The following is a 17026-nucleotide window of genomic DNA, read 5'->3' on the forward strand; positions in this document are numbered from 1 at the left end:
AGATTATGTATGCAGATATAGTCAAGTCACTACAAACTGGGCCTATATGTGGTATTTCTTCCTCTTCTTCTCCTCCTCCTCCTCCTTCTTCGTCTCCTTGTCCTCCTCCTTCTTCTAAGTTCTTAATTCTTCTTCTTCGATCTTCTTCTTCTTCTTCCTCTTCGGCTTCTTCTTCTTCTTCTCCTTCTCCTTGTCCTCCTCCTCCTTCTTCTTCTTCTAAGTTCTTAATTCTTCTTCTTTTTCGATCTTCTTCTTCTTCTTCTGCTTCTATTTCTTCCTCTTCTTCCTCCTCCTCTCCCTCTGCCGCTTCATAATTATGATGAAACTGGCAAAACCCCGACGACAAGAACAGTAACAACAACTGAATAACAACAACAACACCATCGCAGGCGCGAAATCCAACATGGCGCTCTCCACATCTTTTCAAGAGATCCTGATTTTGAGAGGAGAAACACACCGTTGGAAAGATCTTACAATAAATTCAGGTATTGTACAATATTAATTCCTCCTTTATAGAAATAACTGTAAGTGTGAAATGGCGTGAATATTTTTTTTTGACGTCGTAATCGGGTTTGCAACTTGTGGACCATGCCGATACACACGGCCTTTGGCCCTGGCTTGTCCCACACGAGGAGATTTATGTTGGCTGAGCTGAGGGCGGGGAATGATGATTTATGAATGTGAAGAGATGTCTGATGAATGATGATCATGATCATGGTAGTGTAATGAGTTTGATTTACCGTGATGTTGGACATAAAGTATAGAAGACTTAGGCCTATTTACTTGCCCCTCTGCCTCTGTTTTAAGTTCTTCTTTGAACAGAGGCAGAGCTCACTCCTAGTACCAATGAGGTCCAAACATTACATGTATGGACCTCATAGGAGACATCAGTGCTAAAATTGGGTTAGAGATTTATGTGGATCTAAATTTATTGTAATTTCAACAAAAGTACTAGCTAAATTTGAGGCTTTTGTTGAAATTTTGCTTTAATGATACATTAGTGCTTCAATAAGTAACAAAAAATTGAAAGAAATGAAGGGGAACTTACATTTTGACGACTTTTTCCTGATTTTCTTGGCAGTTGTCCTTCACTTCTGACTCTCGATCGGACCTGATATGCAGATCACGTATACGCGTTCTCGTCAGGTGATCGGTCGGTTATTCTTTTCGCCAGATGTTGATAATTATATATTTCATAACGCAGCGTTCATCGCAAATTTAGCTGAAAGAGATTGAAGTTGAACAGCGCAAGCTTTAATTTATTCAGAAATAACGTTTGATTGCACAAGTTTCGCCTCGGACATTTAGGATCATTTGGTCCCATATTGGCGTAACTACGGGGGGGGGGGGGGGGGGTGTCCCTACCACCGTCCACACCGGGCGTCCACAAGCCAGCAATTATCTTTTTTCTCTTTTTTTAACCAAAATGCTTCCCCCCAGAAAAAAAGAACCAGGGTTAAAGAGAAAGACAATTATGATAGAGGAACACAAAATACTTTATTTTTTCAGCTTTTAATGCATCGACTTATAATCAAATATTAAATGGGGCTTAGAACATTTTTTTAAAAAGTCAATTAATAAAAATATTCCGCTCTTCGGGATTTGAGCTTTCATGAAATATCCGATCTTTTTCATGATTACCGAAAATACTTCAAATGTCAAAAAAAAAATTATCGGTGTAGTAGCTGATACCTTGCGCCCGCCTTAATTATTTTAATGTTGAGATACTTTGCTTTAATTTAATGAATTCCTAAAAGCATTAATTCTCAGATCATTTGTCGCAATCGAATGATTCGATTGGTAAGCTAGTTGTATAATTATTATGATTCATGAATTGTTTACAATGTGTCTCTCTATCAGTTTTGAATATTTAAAAAAATGTCAGCTCGTGCTTTTTGCTCGCAATATTTTGATTAGTAAGAAATTCTTGTGTATGCGAGTTTGATACATAAATAACTAGAGAGAGAGGGGGGGGGGTGTCCCTCAGCTACTTGTCCTTGCTTATTCCAATTTTTTTTATTATGCTCGTGTTGTGAGTATTTCAAAGTCTTTTCTTTTTCTCACCCTTTTTATTGTCTCGGAGCTTCCCTCTATTTCTTTGCTACGATGTATAGCCCATCTTACTTGTTTCATTTTTTTATGTTCTCATTTCATTGAAAACATAATTATTAAACTGACGTAGAAGACTTTACAACAAAATTTTGATATTGTTTTTTCTTGTTTGTTTGGCTTTCTTTTTTCTTCTCCTCAGTCCTTTTTCTAATTAGTTTCCCTTTCCTTATTTTATATTATTTCATTTCATGAGGCATCCGCCAACTTATATACAACAACAAACGTTAGAGGCGGATATCCAGTAAGGGGGCGTGGTGGTGTGCCCTCTAAAAAGAGGAAAATAGGAAGGAAAAAAAGCAGGATTTATCTTGGTGAAGATGATAGTGGTGGTGATGGTGGCGGTGATGATGATGATGATGATAATAATGATGGTGGTAGTGGTGATAAAGATGAGAATGAAGTTGGTGACGATGATATGATGATGATGTAATTTTGTCTTTAAAAAAATAATAGTGCAAAGGCGAAATCATTTAAAGTTTATTATGAAAATAGCAGAAAAAAATAATTTGAAAAATTGTACGTAGGCGTATGGAAAATCTATCCCCCACCAAAAAAGAAAAAAAGTGAGATTTTGTTTTGTTATTTGTGACGGCGTAGGCCTATGCGAACAGCTGTGTGATATAATTATGGTAAAAAAAGTAAATGAAATGCCAAGAAATACATGATAATGACTTTTATTGTACATTCAGTATATCAGTAGATAAATTCATACTCGTTCCAAAAAAAGAAGAAAGTGGGTATATTATGGACCATTAAAAATGGGCAGTTGCTCTATATATTATATTACATAGAATATATAGAGCAACTGCTCGTGTGGATCTGTAAGTTATTCACCTGATCTACATAATTCATGCGGCGCACGGCGCGTGCGCAATGTTTAATAATTATTGTTGTGAATACAATGAATGTCATCAAAAACATAATAACACAGATCAAATAGTGCCAGCTCGACGCGCAAAATGAGAAAAAAATATATATCTTCTGCCCTGATAATTTGATAACCCTAACCTAACCCAATTTCTAAGTATTTTTATCATAAACAGGATAACTATATACAATGATTGAAATTAACTTTATATTCTTTTGCGAACAAAATGAATATGAAAGACAGCTTTTTGATAAAGAACACAGTTTTAGAGCGTTAGAGCGCGATTTATACCTACAACCGCTAACATAGGCGGATCCAGGGGGGCCGAGGGGCCCGGGCCCCCCTATTGGCGGAGCAAAAAAAGAAAAAAAAAGAAAGGAAAAAAGAAAAGGAAGGGAAAAGAGAGGAAAAAAGAAGAAAGGCAAACATAAGAGGAGGAACATGATTAAATGAAATAACATTAGGGGAAGACTCTGAAAATAATTTTTTTTTAAATCTATTTGTTAGGATAAAAAATTTTCGCTCGCGCTTCGCGCCTTATTGTCTTTTAGGGTATTTGCATATCTTGCTCAATATGGAGCTTGAAAAATCAAACTTTGAAGTCATTATACAAAACACATTTCAGCTGGGAAATTGAACTTTCATTATTTTGTTTCATTTACAAATTGATTTTTAAAAAGTGCTCTGTAAAAATGTCTGTGATATCATCTGAACATTATCATTTTCTGCTTGCGCTGCGCGCTCGCAAAATTTCAATTTTCAGGTACGTATTATTTTCCTGTATTCCATAAAGTTCTCAAAAAGTTCCCTATTCAGGTCAGATTGTTAAAACGTATCAGCTAGCGCCGCACGCTATAGCATTTGGATTAGTCGGTTATGTATATCCCAATATTAATTCTAAATCAAACTAATTTGATGACAGTTTATCAAAAACTTCGACTCGCGATTTCTGCTCGCATTGATAGATATATAATGCCTCTTATGCATAATTACAAAGTGCTTTAAATGTCCAGTTTTCAGGCCATAAAATTAACACATTTCGCGCTCCCATGCGAGAGAAATAGGAAGATGGTCATCAATTTCATATGATGACATAATGCCCTCATAGCATGTTCCGGTCCTATGTAAAAACTCAAAGTAATAAAAATAAAATACATCAGCTCTTTTTTAACTGTGATCCATCACAATTCACAATTTTCCCACAAAGTGTTTGCATTACAGAGCTTAAATTCACCCTTTGTTATATCATATATTTTTAGCTCGCGCTTTGCGCTCTCTTTATTGATTTTCATGATAAGAAAGTTACTTAGAATACCCAAATTCTAGGTCGAAATCTAAAACACACGTTAATTCAGATACGCAGATTGTTCTCTATTTAAATCATTATCCAGTTTCAGATCACAATATCAAAAAGTGTCTGCTCGCGGATAAATAACTTATCCTTTTCATGATAAAACATGAATAGTGCGTCCAGAATCTTTCCCCATAATTTTGTTTACCCATCACATTTCTCCTATTTTCTCCTCCCTTTTATTTTCCATTAATTTTTCTTTCGTTCACTTTTTTTCTGTCCTCTTTTCCCATAATTTATTTTACCCATCACATTTCTCCCTATTTACTCTTCCCTTTTATTTTCCATTAATTTTTCTTTCGTTCACTTTTTTTCTGTCGCCTTTCCCCTTCTAAGTTCTATTTTTTTTCTCGTCTCACCGCTTTTCCTCATCCCCAGCCCTCGATCGACGCCCGTGCAGATTCGCAAACAATATCAAGAGTATATGTCTACTTGCAAGGGCGGAAATCTCTCCCCAAAGGTAGGGGGACCAGGGGCTGGAAAATTTGACAAGCAAAAAACAAACAAAAAAAGAAGGTTTATCACCCTCTAAAGAAGGTCATCTTGACCAAAAGAAATTTGACAAGCAAACAAGCAAAAAAAAGGGGGCATGCCAAAAGTAAGATCGTCTCTTCCAAAATACATTTCGAATTTGAACGACATGACCAAAAATAGTAGGGGGACATTTCATAATGTGCCCCCTACTATTTTGGGTGAGGGGACATGTCCCCCGGCCCTGGGGTTTGCGCCCATGTGGGTGGGGGTGTTGCGCCTCCCTATCGGGATCATATCACAGCGAGTATACACTCTTCCATATTGGAAGAGTGTTTACTCGCTGAGATTTCGATCTCACACATAATTTTATAAAAAAAAATAGAACAGCTACGCCTTGAACACAGGCCAAAATGCCTAACGATTTCTCCGCGGCATTAACAACTCTCGTAAAGGGCGCTCCATTTATAAATAACGTTGCATGAACAGCTCTCTATGGCGACGAAATTTACCGCGGAATTGCAGCCAGCAGCGTGGGAAATTGGCAGAAAATTCAAGAAGAGAACCGGTGAGTACCGATTTAACAGTATTCATGTATTAATTAATATTTATTTAATCATAAGAATAATTTTTTTTTACGGAAAGAAAGCTTAGTTCTAAGCTAGGGCGGCCCAAATGCGCGTGAGTGGAGTCCCAGTTTCTTAACACGGGTAAGTATTGCGGTGTCGCCTAGAGTGGCAGAGCTCAGTTGAACTTAGACAGCTGGCAGCCGTCTGTTTCGAGGAGTTTTTTAACATTTTTAAAGAAATTTCTCCTCGTATAAAGAAATTTCTCCTCGTACGCAGACGGCTCGCTATCGTGCAGCCACCATCAGGGGACTTTCAATGCAAAATCCCCCGTCGGGGCTCTTCAATTTTTGTCTTTAATGAATAAAAAAATTTAAAATTAATGCGACCATAAATAAAGGCAAAATCCAAATAAATATTCCCTCTTGGGAGACTTGGCATTTATTGCCAAAAAACAGAGAAAAATCAAGTTAAAAGGAACAAAAAAAGTGACTTACCTTGGCTGTCGCACAAATTCACTTCCCCGTTTTACTGGATCTTAAGTACATTAATATATGGCCATTGAGTCCCCTGTAGTTTGCGCTAGAACTTCGGTCTCTTTATTTGGTGAGTGAAGCCAACAGAGTTCAGCTGATCAACCAACATAACACTACAGAGACCGAAGCTTTTGGTCTAAGTTGAACTCAACGATTTTCGTCAGTATAGATCTAGGCGCATGGCCAACATCACTCACACAACATGCGAGGTTAGTAATACTAATCTCGCACAACGCATGTGATTTCATAGTGGACTTTGACGTTTTCATTCATCACATGAATGTGAGGGAATGAAACACGCCAAAGTCCTTTCAATATTTCTCCACTATGACTCTTGCAATTGAACATTCATATTTTAACTTCATTCTAAAAAGGAATTATTTATAAAACTGTTTTTATCGCTTACCTCCAAATGTCAACCGTTCAATCTGTCCTTAGTTATCCTTGATACTGCGGTGGAAAGCAAATTTTCCTATCGAACATTCTCGATTCAAGTCGTCAGCGCATAATAGGAAATTGTACCAAAAATCAACAGGTTGCATCTCATGTATATACTTATTGGTAAAGTACGCCATCTTTTGACAAGATGATGATGAAAGTGGATTGAACGAGCAAGAAAATAATGCTGATCGCCTAGAATGCAGCTAGCTTGCAAAACCGTAAACAAAGGTATGGTATACCGTAAACAAACGGTAGGCACTTAAGAACCAAGTTTGAAAGGACACTCGTAAAATTACGTCACTCTCGCGATGAATATTCATTAGATCGTGGTCGTGCATGTTCAATACAAACTCTCTGCATGCATGCACTCAGTGTGTATTGAACACGCACGACCACGATCTAATGAATATTCATCGGCGAGAGTGACATAATTTTACGAGTATCCTTTCAAACTTGGTTCTTAAGTGCCTACCGGCTTGTGAATAATATCGCGCGCCCTCTTTAGGCAAATATTGATATCCACGCTTACCCAGAGGCATCTACGTGAAGATCACGAAAAAATGCTTTTATTTTATTAAAAAAACAGCAAAGAGAAGTCAACAAACGATCCATATGGTTTGGTAAGTGTCATAGCACAATTAAAATCCGTAGCTATGATGTAAATCATAGTTATTTGAGCTAAAAAGGTGTGAAAGATTCGCGTGTACCAGGTGCATATGAATCCTTCAAACAGACGATTTGAAACCATGGGTGGGCCAACATGGGAGACTGTCTCCCATGAGAGAGATTATCTCTCATATCAGAGACTTGTAAAAATTTAGGTCTCCAATTTCAGAGACAGTCTCCAGTTTGGGAGACCGATTTCCTTTGTTTACATTTGCTGCAAAAAGATTAGCTTGGCGGCAAATAAACGTGATAAGCAGATTCGTCATGAAAAATTACCCCTTTTCACCGTCTACTTTAAAAATTCACCGCCTACTTTTGTTTTGATAAGGATTTTCGTTGTCATCCACATGCAAAACAAATGGACTTCTGACCTCAGTGAGACAAAAATTTGTGTGGAAAAAATTACGCTTTTTTGGTGTTTTTTTTGTTCTTTTGCAAAGCAAGTCTCCAATATGGGAGATTATTTCCCGTATTGGAGAGAGTCTCCAATATTATTGGCCGTGCGCCTCTACTGTTCGTTAGTGTGTGAGAGTTTGGAATTGGAGTTGGAAGAGTTTAAACTTTAATCTATATAGGGGTGCGTTTATTCGACACTTTTTTACCCTAGAATCATGATTAGAATCATGATTCAAATCACGATTCTGCAGAATCACGATAGCGTTTAGTCGAAATTGAATATAATCATGATTAGAATCACAAACATGAAACACGAAAAAAGGGGCGTTTGGAAAGACGTTTCTGTAGAATCACGAACGAAAAAGGTCGTATGAACGATATCGTGATTTGAATCATGATTCTATGACGTCATTGTGTCGTGCTTCTTCCGGGTTCGACTCAAAGGCGCGCGCTGTGTTTCGTGCAGGTTAATTTTCGTGTAGCAGTATTGCCAGCATTTAGGAATTATCATTCTGTGTATTGTACCCCCGGGGTTGTACTGTAGCGTCATTTGTATATTTCATTGTTTTCATCAATCATTTCTTCAAGTTCCAAAGGCACAAATTGGACTGACGATGAACTCAGGGCTCTGCTTGTGCTTTGGGCTCAACCTGAAGCACAAGAATCCCTTACCGGGATTCACAGAAATAAGACGATCCCTTTCAGCGGCGCTTGCGAGGGAGGGATTTCAACGAAGATGTGGCACCGCCTGTCGGGACAAAATTAACAGAATTCGTGCCCAGTACAGGACCATCATAGACAAGAAAAATCGATCGGGAGGTGGGAGGATGATGACCCCTTCTGGTTCCCGATCAAAAACAATACGAGGTACAATACACGGAATTCTGGAAGTAAAAGATTTATTTTTCGGAAGCCGAGTAAGCGTTGCACTTGCACAAACGATCGCGCGTTAGCTCCGGCGGCAGCAAAAATCTAGCAGCCGACGTGAAGTTAGAAACACGTGCGAAAATGTTGACCTATACTTCCTGGGTCAAACTGCGCACTGTGATGCGCACTGGATCGGCCCGAATTCAGGGAGAAACAGCGTTAGAAAGATGGTCGTATAAACGCTGATTCTATCGGATCGTGATTCATGCTGCTGTTTTGAATCATGATTCAAATTGTGATTCAAATCATGATTCTGGGTCGAAGGTCGCATAAACGCAGCCTAAGAATTCTGTGTCAGGGTTGAAACGATTTAAATCTTTGATTTGATTTGAATGAATTAGTTGATATTATTAGGGCCCCCATGAACGTCTGCACAATAATCAAGATTAAATCTCTAATGTCTTATTTCAAATTTCATGATGAAGTCTTTTTTTTGTGGCTTTTCTTCATTTTCTTTAGTCTAGACAAAAATTAAGAGTGTATGATGTTATTTTAAACCTTTTTTTTCATGACTCATGACATTTTGTCATTGACTGTAAATGAATAAGCTTGAAATTGAACTTAAGTTGACGTGTGCACTGTGCAGACAAGGCAGCTGTGTGGCATTGTGTTGCATAAACTTTGCACCCAAAATAATTGCGGTGGCTTAGCCTTATTTTAGCTCAGAATCAAGAAGCCGGGTCACTGAAAAAAAAAGAAGTAAAAATTAAACAAAATCATGGAAATCTGTGGTTTTGTTTCAAGTTCATTTCATGAATATCCTGCAAATTTATTTGAGATCGTATATGAAATACTGAGGTGGAAGTTTGGAATGAACCTTGCACTAATAGATAATAAGAGATATTAATTATATAGATATTTAAGAAACATTGCATTGATGCAAATTTCATTTTGTGAAAATACATGATTTTAGAACAAAATAAATATTGCAGAAAGCTTAACATGTCGGATTTCGGGCAGGTTACTCTTTCCATGTTAGTTAGAAAATAAAAAAGACATGAAATTGGTCAAACTGCACCTTGTTCATAGTTTCCTTCTGCAATTGTTCTTAGTCTTCTCAATTTTGCAGAAATCAAAGTCGAAAAGAGGCAATCCTGATTCCTGATGTTTGCTGAAACTCAGGTGCATAATCAATTAGATATTGAAGAGTAAATTTGGGCTCTACATGTATGTTCATTCATTGTCAAATTTTCTCACACTTTCATTTTTCTTCAATTTTTCCGTTTTCAACGAGCTGACTTCTTCCAAGAATTGTATCCTCTTAATATTACAGAGTTGCTAATTTTCCGGATTTTTCCGGAATTCCGGATTTTTTCCTTTGCTGAAAAATATTCCGGAAAAAAAAATCGATTGTCAAAGTGAAATCCGTAAAAATTTCCCCTCCAAATCTTGTCACGGAGTTCGCTACGGAGAGCGCAATTTCAATTTTGGATGGCCAATTTGCGCAGACGGAAAATTATTAGCGTTGTGCGCAGCATGAAGTTTAGCTGGTACTGTACTTGCACGGTACGCGCGAGCAATACATTGTAGCAGTTGCAAACGCCGCCCTATACCCTGCAGGGATACGGGTGTCAGCGCTATCCCAGTCGGGCGATCGCCCGGTAGAACCGCTCGAAGCACGGCCCGGTGTGGCTGCAATTGCCTGCTGCTGCGTGAGTGATTGGTTGTCTGCCGCGGGATTTCAGCTGAAAACCTATTTGCTACCATGAAATATGTGTTCTCTGGTGCGTATTCATCAATTCATATGTGTGAACTATCCATCATTTTGATAGAAATTGTGATTTATGGATTTTCAATAGTATAGGATCGTCTTGTTGATGAGTACAGTGAGTGAAAAAGGGCACCCCAGCTGCTACATACACCCGTCCCGAGTCGCACCCATTGGCCGCAGCATATTAACCCGCAGCAGGTTAACCCGTACCGTAATGAGTACGGGTTACATGATTTTTTTTTTTTTGAGCACCTTTCTTGCCTATGATATGAAGTTTATTATGTCATTAATTATTTGTTATGTACTACTGTAGATTAATGATTTCAGCCCTCTAAAGAATAAGAAAACGTTCCAGCTTCAGGGGGCTTCGCCCTTGACCCCGCCAGGGGCCCTGGGCGGGCCCCTGGACCCCCGGCCTGGGTTTTCAGGATTTTTTTGAGCTATCAGTTAGCATCTCTGATATTAGAAATCTGTCTTGTATTTGTGATCATTCAGGCGGCACACAGGGTGTCCTTCAAGATGTCAATGTCGCTGATAGCGCTGGAGGGTTCACTTACAAGGACAGCCACAAGGTCAACAGTGTAACTGCTAATAGATTTATTTATTGGTAAGAACTTTTTCTTGTATGCTCTGGGGTCCGTTGCAGAAAGAGTTACGTTTAAATGCAAGTAAAAAAAATCAATCGCAAGTCCCAAATGCGCGCTGTTGATTGGTTGAAATTCAAGTTGCGCATGATTTTTAGAGTTGCGATTGATTGCAACTCTTTCTGCAACGGGCCCCAGGTTCCATGGTATTTGCTCCAGCCACAATTGTTATGCTGTGAATTCCACACAGTTACTATATTACCAACTTCAACCCTTGATTTAACACTTCATTTAAAGGGGAATGAAACCTTTGGAACAAATAGGCTTGTGTAGAAACAGAAAAATCAAAGAATAAGAATAAAGAAAGTTTGAGAAAAATCAGACAAATAATGAGAAAGTTATGAGCATTTGAATATTGCAATCACTAATGCTATGGAGATCCTCCCATTGGCAATGCGACAAGGATGTGTGATGTCACTGATGAACAAGTTTCCCTTTGGTGGACTATAAAATACCCTCAAAATGTCTCTTTTTGCTTTTTCTTACGATGATACAAACTCTTTATCCATGATGTATTCTTAAAAAATATGTATTACATGCCCTCATGTAGAAAGAACACATGATCTATGGATAGATGTGATAAAAGAGGCAATTCAAGTGAAATATATACTAAAGTAATATGGAGAGTTGTTCATCAGTGACATCACACATCTTTGTCGCATTGCCAATTTGCTATCTCCATAGCAATAGTGGTCGCAATATTCAAATGCTCATAACTTTCTCATTATTTGTCTGATTTTTCTCAAACTTTTGTTGATCTGTTTCTTTGATTTTTCTGTTTTCACACAAGCTATCTTGTTCCAATGGTTTTATTCTCCTTTAACAATATACCCTATCCTAAAGCTAACATATAACCCTAACCCTACATCTTTAATAGACAACATAAAGCTCGGAGCAATTGCAATCTTTGCAAAGGTGAATTCCATGAATTTTTACATGAAAAGTATGCGAACCAAACAGAATTTCTAATGGTAAAACAGAAAATCTCTGTCCCTACATGTACTCATGGCCATATTGGGAGCGACCATGAAAGGATCATGATGGATGAATTTGAAGAGAATTTTATTCAGATGACGATGACAGTAACATGCTCATGAATTCATTAAAGTCAAATCCACCTCAGAAGAATGTTGATTTGAATCAATAGAGAAAAATCAGACAAGCACAATGCTGAAAATTTCATCAAAATCGGACGTAAAATAAGAAAGTTATGACATTTCAAATCTTCGCTTATTTTTAACAAAATAGTTATATGAACGAGCCAGTTACATGAGAGAGTCGATTATGTCACCCACTCACTATTTCTTTTGTTTTAATTGTTTGATTTATTCAATATTTCAATTTTACAGATTTGACGATTAGGACCTCCTTGCCTGAAGCACAAAATGTTAAAATAATGGAATTCCACTTCTTCAGGGAGGAATGAAACTTTATTTCACATGACAATGACAGGAAAATAAAAATATTTCATATAATAAAATACAAAAGAAATAGTGAGTGATGTCATCAGTACCTCATTTGCATACCGACCGAGATGTGCATATAACCTTATTGTGAAATGAGGCGAAACTTTAAAATGCCATAACTTTCTTATTTTACTTCCGATTTTGATGAAATTTTCAGTGTTATGCTTGTTGAATTTTTCTCATTTTATTCAAATCAAGTTTTTGTTAGGGTGGACTTGTCCTTTAACTATCCAATGAACATCCATCTCTTATAGGTGTAGTTGCACCGTGCAGGGTAAATATCACGTTTACCGTTGTCTCTGTTTAACCGTTACTGTAATTCATAACCCACCAGGCGTACGTCCCAGAACCGCGTCGAGCTGGTCGAGAGCTCCCTGAACCACAATCTCCATGGCAACGCTCTGCGGCTCAACTTCCAGGGTTCTCCCATCATCCCGCGGGTGTCAATTCATGAGACCCATTCACACGTGGTGATACTCATCGCTACGTTCACATCAGTCCACCGTCTTCCGTTCCCGCACCCCAACAAGCTGACGAGGCAGGTAAGGTACTTCTGAAAAGTGTCGATGACCCTTATACACAGTGATTAGTGATCAATTGTATGATTGATATCTAATATTGATTTCACTTGTGTTTATTCACATTTACTCGTGGTGGCAATGGTGGACCGTGACCCGGAGCAGACAAAGCGTTGGACGGGCACAACATTGTTCACAAACAATAGAGTGCCCCTCCAATCTTTGTCTCCTCCGGGTCACGGTCCGCCACTGCGTGGTGGTACTCGTGCTACGTTCACATCAGTCTACTGTTTTCAATTTTACAAGCAAGATCCAGTTACACATTGCTTAGTGATCAATTGTTTATTCACGAGACCCTTTCACACAAGGTGGTACACATCACTTTGTTCAATTAAGATTGATTTTTTCATAATGTAATTGATTATAAAAACAATTATTGCAATCAATTGATAAGCTTTGTGCTAAGAGGAAAGTAATAGCTGAAAATGATTTCATTTTAGTTCATCATTGAACAAGATGAAAATGTTAAAGAAACCAGAAGCCAATGAATTTTATAGTGGGATAGTAATGAGATCATCCCAGCTTTGGGACAAGGCTAATCTACTTTACGAACTATGATATATTTTAGCAATTTCATGTATTGATGCATTGATATGCTATCTTTCTAACTCCCAATCACCAGGATACCAACGCTCAACTCTCAGGCTCCGACCTTGCCTCAATCTTTGCCGATGCTTCGGTGACAAACTTCCGTGATGCATCCAATATGCATGAGATTGTTCAGAGCGGGTCACAGACCTACGAGTTCCAGGCTTGTGGGTCTTGGTTAACTGCTGATGGCGAGGCCTGGTTTGCGCTCTCTGTGAGGACTGGAAGTCTGGTACTAGTCAAGATGGCTCCTCTAGGCTTAAGGGGTAATCACTATTTTCTTTAAATTGGCAACAATACATTGGTTTCATGATTTTTTAATCTTTTTAGGTGGTCTGTCTGTGACAGATCACCAATTGATTTCGTCAGAATTTTGTTATTCATTTTTATAGCGAATTCTTGTCGCCAAGTTTTCTCCGAATCGGCTCAATTAATTTTACTGAATTTCATGTCATTTATACAGTCTATCTTAGAGATGCCATAATAAGCTTTTCAAGGTCATCTGATTGTGATGACGTCATCTAGGCACCATTTTGTAAAATTCTTTAGTTCATCATATCTACATAACAGATGATCAATCATATTTACAGCATATAGACTTTAGGTCAAGGCTCAACTGTCAATGTCACCAAAGGTCATGACGCACACGTACACGCGCGTCAAAATTGAAAAATGCTCCAAATCGACTATAGCTAATTTTGGGTACGTTTCAGGTCATTTTGAGAATTTCAACATTTTACGCGTTTTCGTGCATATGTACACGCGCGCGTTTTCGTGCGTAAAGGCATCACAAAACATAGAATTACTGTTTAATTGATGTAAATGTATCAATGATTCAATGACAAGCAATTTGATACCTTGATCAACTCTCAAAGACCTCTAATAAAGGAATGAGCTCCCATTACAGTTTGCAGCACGCGTGCGCTAGCTCTTTCCATAGGCTCTATATGGGCAAAAACATGCCTATTGAAACTTCCCTGTAGCTCTTCAGATCAAACGGGGACCCCTGATTTTTTTTCCATATGTCGATAGAGTATGAATCATAGATATATGTTTTCATGCATCATTTGACCCTCAATTATATTATGACGTCATCAAATTGGCATTGGAAGTCAAAATATCCATTTTGTGAGTTATGACGTCATAATAATTATGCAAATTTGGCTCTGACTCCGTAAATATTGGTCAGTTTTCGCCCAATTTTTGAAATGTAGCTTATTTCTTACTCTTTCTGAATCATCACCTTCAATTTTCATTTCAATAATCGGATCATCCTGAAAAATTGCAAATAATAAAGGCATGTCATTTTTACTCATTTTGTGTGTAATCTCTATAGGACATGACTTTTTCTCAAAACTAGATTCTACATTCCTCTATTTCGTGAGCCATATCCACTTTTTCTAGTCAGTTTTCCCTGAGCTTTTAGTATTCAGTGCGTCCCAGAAAAAAGAAACTGAGATTTAGGGATGATTTATCATAACTTAATCATAAATAAAATAGACAAATGGCCTACCAATGTAAAGCTTAGAATCTCCTCTTTCATCTGATATTACTTAGATTGTACCTCATCCACGCATGATTGAGCAAAAACAATTCGAAGAAAGGATGTCAAAAACTCATTTAGCGGGGGTATCTGAATTTCAAAAAGAAAATCACATGACTAAAAAGTTCAATATCTGCTCTTTCATTTAATACCTTAATCACAGAAAATGGCCAAGAAGTAAAAAAGTTATGATCCCTTGAAACAATGCTTGTATTTCCATAATTTCATTAAATAAACGTGTTTTCACCGGTTTCCCACAGAAGCTATCGTACGGGAACAAAAGACTAAATGCATGGCTGATCATCAACAAAACGTAGTGTCGAATGAGTTCGAATGCTAGCCTGTAAAACCTCTTCATTTTATGAAATTATTGAAATTCAAGCCTTATTTCAAATAACCAGAACTTTGTTATTTCTGGACCATTTTCTGTAATTGAGGTATCAAATTTAAGAGCAGATATTGAACTTTTGAAAATGTAGTTTTCTTTTTAAAACCCAGATATGGCCCGCCAAGTGACTTTTTGGAATCCCCTTTTCAAATTGTTTTTGCTCACTATGCGTGAATGAGCAATAATCTTAAGTAATTTCAGATGAAGAGGAGATTATAAGCTTTAAAATGGTAGGTAATTTGTCTATTGTATTTTTGATTCTGACAAAGTTCTGACAAAAGTTCTGACAAATCATCGATAAATCTCGGTTTCGTTTTTTGTGGGACGCACTGTATTGTAGCTGAGATTCAAATTGGTTTCAAGTCATGATGTCACTCCGACTAGATATTCATTTTGCTTTTATTCTAATAAGGATGGTAGCAACGTCACAGATTTGAACACAAGTATTCATATGATGATTTAGACCTTCAAACGGTGAGGTGGTCCATGTCACGATATTTGTATCAAATTTTGCTTACAAATTTTCACTTACAAATTATCCTGATGAATCGTCATTCCGTCAACATTATCTTGAACTTTGACCTTAACCCTAGGTATTACTACACAAAATGAAGTCAAGGAATCTTCTATTATGGAGCGTTTATGGACAGGACTTGTTCCAGTCTCTATCAGGTATGTCGGTTTATAGTTTTCATTTTCATTATAGGGTTGATTAAAGTAGTTTGCAAGGCACTACCAGTAAAGGTATTGAGATTTAAGAAAGGTTGTTCAATTGAATGTCATTTCATTATTACCTTTTCAGTTATTCTTTTTTTGAAAGTGTAAATTGTTGTTACTGGTATTATACTATTGTCATTGTTTTGGTTATTGTCATCATCATCATCATTCAAAGCCACCATCATCATAATCATCAACATCATCATCATATTCAACAATATCAGCATCATCACTACCACCACCATCGTCAGATATGAAAAATGTTGTTTGAATGAATGTTTGATTTGTAGTAGCAAATTTGTTGTCATTTCATTATTAATATTTTTAGTTAATCTTATTAAAAAAATTGATATTGTTTTTAGTATTATTGTCATTATCATCAGCATCGTCATCATTATCACCATCAGCATTTTTGTTTCGCCTGCATAGCAGAGCGAGCCTATAGGCGCCGCTTTTCCGACGATCAACATTGAAATCTTAACCAAGGTTAAGCTTTTGAAATGTCAAATGTCAAAACCACTATCATAATCATTATCATCATCAATATCATCAATATCATCATTAATCATCATCATATTCAACAATATCTTCATCATCACCATCGTCATCATCATCACCATTATTATATCAGCATCATCATCATCAGTATCACAATCATCATCATGATCATCAGCATCATTATCATCAGCATCATTATCATCGTCATCAATAGCACCATCATCATCATTGATCAGCATCATCATCATTATCACCATCATCATCACCATCATCATCACCATCATCATCATTGATCAGCATCATCATCATCACTATCACCATCATCATCATTATCATCATCACTATAATCATCACCATCAGCATCATCAACATCAAAATGATCATCTCTTTTTCTATTTTCTCAGGAGAGACCAGGACGCTATCTACCTAGCCCAGAGTGTAGCTGTCCGTCCTCTAGGCCAGGATATGATGGCTTTCTGCGTTTGCCGGGATCACAAACTAAGGATCTGGTCCTGCAAGGTAAAACAATCAAACATATAATGTAAGTATACAGAGCTGC

The 17026-nt window shown here is 37.4% G+C and overlaps 1 protein-coding gene across 1 annotated transcript in view; it reads left to right on the plus strand.

The window, feature by feature from the left end:
• Positions 1-375: 375 nt before the first annotated feature.
• The window catches only part of LOC121417008 (nuclear pore complex protein Nup160-like), a 73916-nt gene continuing 57265 nt past the window's right edge, over positions 376-17026 (plus strand). The window contains exons 1-6 of the mRNA XM_041610545.1: positions 376-485; positions 10541-10652; positions 12490-12697; positions 13356-13587; positions 15846-15924; positions 16872-16986. Of these exons, the coding sequence (XP_041466479.1) occupies positions 404-485; positions 10541-10652; positions 12490-12697; positions 13356-13587; positions 15846-15924; positions 16872-16986 (828 nt within the window). The 5' untranslated portion in view covers positions 376-403. The remainder of the gene's footprint in view (positions 486-10540; positions 10653-12489; positions 12698-13355; positions 13588-15845; positions 15925-16871; positions 16987-17026) is intronic.

The sequence above is a fragment of the Lytechinus variegatus genome, chromosome 6 (genome assembly GCF_018143015.1).
Source record: "Lytechinus variegatus isolate NC3 chromosome 6, Lvar_3.0, whole genome shotgun sequence".
Lineage (NCBI taxonomy): Eukaryota > Metazoa > Echinodermata > Echinoidea > Temnopleuroida > Toxopneustidae > Lytechinus > Lytechinus variegatus.